The following is a 10,432-nucleotide window of genomic DNA, read 5'->3' as shown; positions in this document are numbered from 1 at the left end:
AGAGACAGACGGTCGCTGGTGGTACAGATAAAGCACCAGTAGTATAAACACAAATGAAGAAGAGTTGTTGCCATTATTCTTAAGCAAATTGTTTTTCTATCCTTCTTTATTAAAGTGACCTGAATGAAGTCCCGTCATACATCAAGAACAGTGCCACGATACCTGTTTTCACCCTCAGGGGGCACTACACACCCATGTTACGCTGCTTTAAACGTTTCGCAATTCTTGTGGCTTGTCCCTCGTTGTTTTCCGTAGTCACTGTCACAAACATGGCTTCACACACAAGCAAGGCACTTCTGTCCCTAGGTCGAATAAATGTTCACGGTCTTGGACTTCAGAGACCACTGAGCAGGGTCACGTACGCGACAGCTTTGTCTATAAATTCTCCTAACACGAATAAAGGTGAGTTTCACTGTCGCTGCAAATTAGTTCACGTTAATTCAGAACCATAGCTGCATGCTAAGCTAGCTGCTCGAGACGCAGCTACCAATGCGAGTGGAGGTACTTCATGTCCTCTGACAGCCGTGTACTCGGCAGTAGGAGTGTCTGAACTGATAAATATGGTGGAGAAACAGATTTGTTCACTCTGGCGATTTGTATTTGTCTCCAGACTGCGGTGTGGGAGGTCTCAGGGGTCGTTGTAGGGTCACATGTGTCTATTTTACTAATTCCGGAAGGCATTTTCTTTCTTCCCACCAGCATCCACAGGAGATTCAGACAAGAAGTATATGATATTTTCTTGTTAGATTATTAAGCAGTTGGTCTGAAAAATGTAAATATCATAATTTCTTCATGATTTCCTGAAGCCTAATGTGAAGTCTCCACAAAACCAAAAATATACTCTTCATATTCATTCTCATTTGAGGCAATAAGGCAGCAAATGCTCACAATTAAAAAAACCTGGAGGAAGTGTTTGTTTAGAAATGACAAGATGACAAAAAGTGACATTAAAATAATCTACCTATTGGTATATTGGCAACTTGTTAAAAAAATTCAACTAATACTATACAGCTCTAATAATTAAAGATGTCAGTACAGTAGAGCCTGATCAATATATATCCATGAGCTGATATTAGCTTATAACAGATATATCAATGTCATCAATGTTGCTACATATGTGGCTGTAAAATATCCTGCCTCTGTTACACATCTTTGTCACAAGTTTTTGATGATCATATTTGAGGGCAAATGTAAAAAGTGTGTGTATATCAGCTGATAAATCAATGTTGGAATTTTTTGCATCCTAATATCGGTATCGGTTGGTCGCTACAGCACTACAAGAAGCATATAAAGTTAAACAGAGGTGCAATATGTGATACATAATTTTCTGGAAAATGCATCCGTCATATACAGCATTAACACATGGCATCTATTACTAAGTGTATTGTTTGCAATACAAAGTGTCACAAATTAAGTAAATCAGATGGATGCATACAGAGAGTGAGACACTTGAGAAATGAGATGGTGTGGGTAAAGTGTCTTGTATCTGCAGATAACTGTTAGCAGCATGAAATTGAATGTGGTTAATGCATTTTGGACAACTCTGTGGAATTTTATTATTTTTAGGCCTTCCTGAAAGAGGTGGTAGAGGATCCTTGCTCAGAAAACCCAGGAGAGATGTAAGTGTGCAGCTTTTGTGTCAGATTTCCAAGGCTGAATATAACAAGATGCACATAATCCAAAGTTTTTTTTATTGAATAGACAGCCACTGATGATTGTAATAAATAACAGTGTATCTTTTATATAAGGCAGGGGAGCCCAGGACAGAAAGGATGCCGGTGGATCAGGACTGGACTGCAGTTTACCCAGCTGCAACCCCCTTTAGACCAGGCTCTGTCCCCCTACCTGTGAGGATGGGCTACCCAATGAGGGGAAGCATTCCTCCAGAGAAGAAGGGCAACTTGGAGCTAATCAAGGTCAGACCTCGTCGCTTAATTGGGACCACGATAAACAGTATGACATAAAAATAGATTTTAGCACAGAGAGATGCTGGATGTTTTAGGAATTAAATAAGGGAAACGGATTACCTCCTCAGACAATTAAGAACTACAGATTCTCATTTGTTAAGTACTGAATTAAGTTGTAGGGCTACTTGCATAAGCTGCAGGCTTTATCTGTGTATATCCCTGTATATCTTGACCTCTGAGTATTCATTACGACTAGATGAGTTAATTGAGGCAGTCCAGTGCTCTTCAATACTGATGGAGCTCATTTTGTTCTGCTGCATGGCTCTGTGTCAGTGCCCGGATTACTGAGCTGCTGTGTCCAGACACCAGCTGCTCCATCTGGACTCAAGCCACTTGCAGATCTGCTACTTTTACCCGTCACAGCTGGAGCTCTGCCGTGCACCCTAACGATATTGATTTCATTCTCTCAGTGTGCCATCACAGGCTAAACTGCTGTGCATCCCTTACTTATTTTTGATGTCAGGATTTTTTATTTGATTTTTTTTTACTTTTTTAACCAAACCTTGTAGCTTTTGTGTAAACACAAGCAATAATGGGGTTTGTACAAAGTCTATAATAATTGGAGACATCAAAATTTTTAACTGCATATATTCGAATATATGCTAATAAATGCTTGATTTTCAACATATCTGGTGTTTCATCTATATAATCACCCATCCAAACCAAAAATCTTTTAATATTTGAAATGAAACAATCCCATTGTCACATGTGTTTGTATCGCTGGTGTTGAAATTAGCGAGTACTAATTATTATGATCAAAGCATACATTCAGAATTAAGATGAATAGCTGTTTAAATATGTTGATGAAGGTTCTCAGTCATCCAGGTCATGGTAATTCTAAGTGCTGTATCACAGGCAATTGGACTTGTTTCAACAGCAAGTCCAGTTGCCTGTGATACAGCACAACATTGTGACAATATACATTGATTGCTGTGGTTGTAAGGGATTTCTATAAATGTTATTTTTGCTATTGCATTTGTTCAGATCATACAGGTTCCAGCAGTCTTGAAACTTTGGTTTAGTAACCCAGAAAATGCTTACAAAGATCTGAATTTGATTCGAAAAAGCATTAAAGAATTAAAATTCAGAGAATCTGGGAATTTTATTTTGTCGTCGATACAGAATAGGCAATTGCATGTATTATTTAGGATCTTTTAGTCAAAGGAGAAAGACTACTTTGTTTACCATCCCCTTTCAAACTAGTGCAGGCTTAAATCAGTCATGTAAATTCTGTGCAGGACTTTTTAACTGCTCATGTTTCCGTGACATGAGCAGTTGTGCATTTGAACATTCACATAATCTCTCGCCCCTAATCTCTTTCAGATACCTAATTTCCTGCATTTGACACCAGCAGCCATCAAGAAACACTGTGAAGCTCTAAAACGTAACTTCTTTGTTAGATAAAAGCTATTTCATATTTTGTGGTGTTGTTCATCAGCAAAATATTTTAGCACAAATATTTATGCTTTTGTAGAGTTTGAAAAAAATGTCTTTTTCTGCTCTTAGCATTCTGTACAGAGTGGCCCTCTGCCTTGGACACTGATGCCAAATGTGACGAGCACTTCCCCATCAAATTACAAAGTACCGACTATGTCTTTGCCGGCCCGTCTGTCAGAAACCCTTCGGCTCGTGTTGTTACACTCAGAGTAAGTTTCCCTGTTATTCTATTTTTTCTTTACAGTTTGACCTCAGCCAAGTGTGGAGAAACCAGACATGTACAATGAGATTAGAGATTTACAAGGCTTCATAATCACCAGCTGACATCCCTGTGGTTTATCTTGAGAGACATTCATTGTCCAGTGACCTCAGACATTAGAAATTATGCCATCAAGTCTACAGAGAGATTATAGTCCCAGACAATTAGTTTAGATTCAAACAATTGCTGAAGCTCTGCTTTTGCTCCCGTGTTAATACGTTCTTGGGTGTTACTGAGTTCTTTGTTTTTTTAAATATCTTTGAACAACTTTATATTTCACATAAAAAACTTACAAAATATGTAATCATTGACATAATTGTTGGGACATTTTGATATTCCTCTTAATCCTCCCAGAACACTAATCCATCAATATGCAATCCTCCTCCCAGACCAGAACCACCACACATGTAACAAACACATAACAACCACAAAGATTTATGCTGAAGGCTTCTTCCAAGTACTTATAAGAAATATAATATTCAATGAAAAAATATATATATATAAATTGAATCACTTTTAAAAAAAGATTTATCAAAAGGCAATTGAATTGAACAAAATACTCCTTCTCCTTATCCTTTTCAAACAGATGGGACGCCGTTGTTCTTCTCACTTTGAGTGTTGCAGGCAATCATATTCTTGAGTGTGTGTATATATCCTAAAAACAATAAGGATCATCAGTTTTAACAATGAATATTTAGTTTTCTATTGTATTCAATTGCATATAGGTTGAAAAGGAAATCTTGCCTTAGAACACAAATACTCAGGAATGTAAACAACCTTTAAGAAACTGTATTTTCCCAAGTGTAAATGTGTCACCTTAACCACGAATCACCAGCCATCTGCTCCACTGACACTTTGTCTTCGATTACATCAGCATGGTAGGAATTATTCAGACATTAATCCAGGTGGATTAGGCAGAGAGATAGATTGGAGAGCAAATCTCACACAGTTAGGTTTGGAGCAAGTGGACCAAGACCCCATGTTTCAGTTTTCACAAAAAATTACTCAATCTTTGAGGGATGCACATATGTCCTAGGTTTATTTTGTTATTTAGTCAGGCAGAGTGAAAGTGGTGAGAGAGACTGAAGAAAATCCTGTGGCAGGGATTGATCCTGGAGATAAACCGAACCAGTGTACCGTCTCTGTGCACATCTGTCCAGCCACCTCTGACCTCACCTTTGTGTTGTCAGTGGGTGAGGTTTATTACACAGAATACATGTTCACGTGTACCTTGTATTTCCTATAAATGCAGTTTACAGAATTTGTACATGTCAGAGCCATGAAAAACAATGTAATCAAGGACTAATCTCTCTTTTCCAGTTCTACATTGTGCAAGGGGCTTAAGGGTTATTTTTGTGAACAGCATAAAGGCCGTGATTTCATCTGTAAAAAGGAAATAGTATTTTAATCAACACAGTCAAAGCTCCATATAGGTTAGAAAAAAAACAAGCATTTCTTTTGTTCTTAGTTTGGGTTGTGGTTTTATTTAATCTAAAGAGAAAAGAGATTCAGACAGGACATATAGCATTTAATGAAATCACATCTGCCCTAATCTTTTTATCTTTGTGTATTTCTCTTTACATCAGCTTTATGTGGAAAACCTTTTACCTAAACTGTTGTGTTTCTGTTGCGGTGATGTCATTGTGTCACGCAGGTAAAGGTGTCCAGTTTGAATCTGGACGAACACGCACGCAAGAAAATGCTCAAGCTTGTTGGGGAGAGATACTGCAAAGATACCGATACCCTCACCATCACAACTGAACGGTAAACACTCCTTCCTTACGGTGGACTGATATGATAAAGTGAGAAAAATAAAACAAATGCCCTTAACTGTCTTCCCTTGTGTCACTCTACCAGCTGCCCTTTGAGACAGCAGAATCTGGACTATGCCATGTACCTGCTAACTGTCATTTACCACGAGTCTTGGGTAAGTTGAATGTTGTTTCTTCTCTACTCTGCTGTGTCACTGAACTGATTTCTGTCATGACTGAAGATGACATTCATTCTTACTTCTAACCAACTCTACCAGGGCATAGCTGAGGCCCTGTCCACATGTACACGGGTATTTTCTAAAATGAAGCTTTGTCTATGCATTTTGGCCTTTCGTACACTTAGAGAGGATTTCAGTCCTCTAAAAATGGACCTTTTGGAAAACTCCTTCCAGTTTGGAGATATTCAGAAACAGTTTTACAGTTATTCAGGTATTCAGTTTGTGCATTGACGGATTGGATGTTATATTGTATATTGTATATATTAGGGAGACATTAATAATACAATGATGGACAAAAACTGCTGATGAAAATGTTTTAATAAAAATAGGATTCTGTGAAGAGCAGTCATGTTTCCCTGCCTCATTCATAGTACTTTTTATAAATAAGCAACCGACCACAGCATATGCAGTCTGCTTCCTGTTTACACCAGCATGCTCGTGCCCAGTGGACATGAAAATAGCCACTTGAAGGCATTTTCAGGTGTGTTGATATTGATGGAGATTATTCCTGAAACAGTGCTAAAATGCTCATCTGGACGTACACGACCCAAGTACGTGTAAACTAGGCCTGAGACGCCTTCCTTTTCACCGTCCACTCCATTCACGGCTCTCCTGCGACTCTGGTCTTTTTTTCCTTAGTCTCTCTCTTTTTGTATACTGACCTTTTAGTGTTCTTTCAACAAGTATCCATTCATGTAAAGGCTGGTTGCTCTCTGGCATTATTGCACTGATGACCTGCAGTCACCTCATTGTTTTGTTGTGATCAGATGAACGATGATACCTGATCTGATTTGTGTAGCATGCAATATAAGAGGGGATATCAGGGCCTGTATTAACTGCAGGACCCTCACTTGATGTATGATGTAGTAAAAGTCATTTGTCTCGATGTGAGGCAAATTATATCAAAGATTAAACTATACATGTAAATTCTACGAAATAAGTCAAAACAATTTGAATCTTTTTTATGAATATATTACCGATTACTCATACGTTTTTAAGCTTATAGCCTTTTTTTAGTTTTCCAATTAACATTTATGTTTCTTTCCTTTCTTACCTTGTACTTGTGTATCTGTTGATCTTGGTGGCCAACTGTAACCATACAATTGCCCTTTATCGGATTGATAAAGTTGTATTGAATTAAACCTTCAAGCCGCAACTGTACAGGTTATTTAGCTACAGTATCATTGGATTAGCACTGAACTGGCACAGTGTGCACATTAAGATTGCTTAAAATATGAGAAAAATCATTATCATAACACATTCTCCAAAAAATGTTGCAAAACAAATATTACAAAAATGTCTTTGGTAACATTTCCATATGGCTAGCGACATGACACAGTCCCCTTTTTTTACCAGGGGAATTTTTGTCCATCTTGCTCTGTGATCTGAGACACTAAGCCCATTAGGGAGGTATCAGACTTGAATGGGCAGCAGGATGGCAAACAGCAGCATTGTCCAGTTGACATTTCTCAACAGATGGGGGGGAAAACAGACACCCTATCAGGTGTTGACCCTGATACTCATTCACATTAAGCCAGCCCTGCCACATTAGAGAAGTCTGCCACAAGGTGCCAGCCACATAAAGGAAAATGACTCCCCTTATTGTGTAACCTTCGCCTTTAGGAGCTTTTCCCGTCATGGTTTAGTCACATAAAAAAAAAAGAAGTTCTCTCAGTTGGGAAAGGTGTCCGTGCCAGGAAGCAGAACACTGTCCGATGCCCTTTTGGACACACAATGGAAGGCACAGTGCTTGTCCAGCAGGCTTGTGGAAGCTGTGAGAGTAGCGTAGCGTTCAGGTTGTAACGCTAGCCCACAAAGAGGCCAATTGTTAGCAGCCACTGTGGTGATTTTATCTCCCCACTCAGGGAGATGGACCTTCCCTGCTAATTCCAGTGTGTGCTAATCCAGGCCAGCGTCGGGGCTGACTGCTCGAACAGGGAGGGGTTTACCACTAGAGGCACTCCATCTTTGTTTGTGCTTACATGCCCAACACCTGTCCTTTCCCCTGACTGAAAATATAAATGTTATTTGGCAGGTACATAAACAGGTGACCATTTGTCTCCTGGTGTGTTACCAAACATACCGTCTGTTGACCAAACCACTTAGTGATAGATGCAAAGACAGGAATTGTGTCACAGCTGTCAACACTTTTAATTAATTGTGCATATTATATTAAACCCACAACGGCATCAATAAAACGCTTGGAGCTTTGCCAGTAACACAAAACATAAACTGTCAGTACAGTCAACCTTTCAGTTAAGTATAACAAACCTTCCCTCCTAAAATCAAATTAGTCACATGATAATCTGCAGATCTTCCTTTTTGTGGCGAGGCATGCTGCTGAAAATGTTTTGATCCAAGCGACTCATCCCAAGTATCTAGCACTCCTCACTCACTAGGGCTTGGACTTATTCCAGATGGGATGTTATGTGGATCAGATATGTATAGCGGTAATGACGATCATTAACCTCAAACACCTGGAGAGCAGGAGAGCTGCGGCTCTGCCGCTGCCCCGGGTTAAGCTGCTGCACAATGGGAAGTATTGTTCTCAAGGGAATGTGATGACAGCTAGACAGGCAGCGGACAGAGGACTACATATGGAGAAATACTATCTCTGTGAGAGGAGCATCAAAGAAGGGGTGAAGGGTGACTGAGGACCCCCATATTTGACATCTGTTGCCATACTGTGTTCCAAAATGGAGACTGAGGCAGATCCTTAAAAAAAATGAATATCCTTTTATGATACCCTGAAGGAAAGAACAAAAACTTACACAATTAAGCACTGAAACTAGCTGTGTTTACATGGAGCCCAATATTCAGAGTAAAGTCCAAACAGAATAAAAATGCTCCATACAAACACCTCAATCAGAATAAACCCAAACCAAAAGAAATTTCAATCAGCTGCAGAGGGGTAGTTAAAACTTTTTCATAAAATTTGATTTAAAAAAAAAAATGCATTCCATGTAAGTGATATGTAACCTGATTACTTTCTGGCTGCATTCTTGCTCCACATGCCAGCCGTCTTGACCAAAGATGGCGGCTTCTAAGGTAAATTGGTCTTCTGCGGAAAGTTTGTAACTCTCTGGCAGACCAGTTTACCCTAGTTATCCATCTTCAGGACAGGGAGCAAAAAAGATCAAATATCCAACGAGGAAGAGGAATGCACCAGACCCATGTAATCAATTGACCCAAAATCTTTAATCAGAATGATTTGAATTGGAATGAAGAAATATTGCCCATCTACACACAAAGCTACTGTTCACATGCACAAATATTCCAGGTTTTGTCCTCATTCTGACAAAGAAAACATTTCCTACTTAGCTGTTTACATGGCTAATGAAAGTTAATAATCCACCTAAATTCCTGTTTACATTGAGCCATGGGTACTCTTATTAATGTGCCCTACCATGTCGTTATCACATCTAAGAAAAAATGATAAGAAACAGCTGGAGTTACGAATCATTTTGCTTCTCTGTGTCAAAACAAAAAGATTTTTCAATCTTTCACTCCTTTAGTGTTGCAGTACTTGCACACAAGTCTTTTATAATGTTTAAAAGTAGGTGTGTTTCTCCTTCCAAACAGAAATGTGGACTTTTCTTTTGGCAAACTGCTATGTCATAACAGAATAATGTACAATGTTTACATGAGCAGTGTCATATTCAGAAAATTTGAGAAATATTGGTGTGCATGTATAGTCACTGTGTTCAAATTGCTGTACCACACATAAACTGTTGAAATCTATTGATACAGATAGGTCAGGTTGGATAAGTCTTTCATTTTTAGTGTGCGTTTAAAGGTAACAAATGTGGTCTGTTTTTCTCGTTTGTCAGAAAACAGAAGCCTGGGAGGCTGAGAAGAGTGTGGCAGACATGGAGGAGTACAGCTGGGAGGACAGCCCGTCCCAAAGGAATATCTTGGGCATGCTAGTACGCATGAAAGTGGCCGGGGAAGGCGAAGGCGAGGAAGTGCGAGAGCAGCTGTTGGGAAGAAAAGAGGTGCAGGAGTATAAGGACTCTGTCACAAGGTTGAAGAATGAAGGAGAGAGCGAGAGCCACATGCTGCAGTACAAGGAGGCCGTCAAGAAATTGCTCAACCTGTAGTACAGCTCAGTGTACAAATGTATTTACATGAAGATGGTGACCAGGAGCAGCAGGGACCTGTGAGAGGGTCCAAACATTTTAAATACCTGTTGGCTCATGTTATTACTGTTCCAATGTACATCTGGATATTACATCCTCAAGGGTCACAACTTATGTATTTATTTTTTCTGAAATAAATGTACTGTCGTATTAAGTGTATGATGTTGTCTTTAATACAAAAATAAAAGTCCAAATTATGCTGTTGAAATTGGAAAGTTGTCTTCATGCTCATGATGGGTAAATCCTTTATGTATAAAAGCCTCTTTCAGTCAGTTCCTTCAGCTCTCATCCCACTCTTGTCACTATCGGCTCGAGGAGTGGCACCAGAGTGAAAGGATGCTTTCATTTCAAAGCAGGTCTTTGAAATGTACCTCACCCTTCTTAAGAAGTTTTGGTCTATGGTGCGTGTACTTTCAGGTCAAAAGAAACCCAATGCACTGTGGAGATGCGCTGGACTGCAGGAGGGTTAAACACCGAAGGCAAAAAGTAGTCGCACAATGTTGACGATCTGAACAACCCTTGAATTGTAGCTGTCCTTTTTTTTTCTTGGAAGCGCCCATTAAGTCCCACTTAAAACCAGCATACACAACTGGTCCAAGTCTTTGAGGTTTGGCAGCAACATCGGTTAAAACTCATTGAA

General features: G+C 39.4%; 1 protein-coding gene across 1 annotated transcript; it reads left to right on the top strand.

Moving 5' to 3' along the window:
* The first annotated feature begins 254 nt into the window (after positions 1-254).
* mrps35 (mitochondrial ribosomal protein S35) lies at positions 255-10,000 on the top strand. The gene is made up of 8 exons (XM_084364934.1): positions 255-402; positions 1,567-1,619; positions 1,749-1,916; positions 3,291-3,351; positions 3,474-3,613; positions 5,318-5,427; positions 5,521-5,590; positions 9,484-10,000. The coding sequence occupies exons 1-8, from the start codon at positions 270-272 to the stop codon at positions 9,751-9,753; spliced, it is 1,005 nt and encodes a 334-aa protein (XP_084221060.1). The 5' UTR covers positions 255-269; the 3' UTR covers positions 9,754-10,000.
* The last annotated feature ends 432 nt before the right edge of the window (positions 10,001-10,432 follow it).

This window comes from Pagrus pagrus (genome assembly GCF_965226575.1).
Source record: "Pagrus pagrus genome assembly, chromosome: 10".
NCBI lineage: Eukaryota > Metazoa > Chordata > Actinopteri > Spariformes > Sparidae > Pagrus > Pagrus pagrus.
The sequence above is the reverse complement of the archived record's forward strand: the minus strand, read 5'-3'. Positions and strand labels throughout refer to the sequence as shown.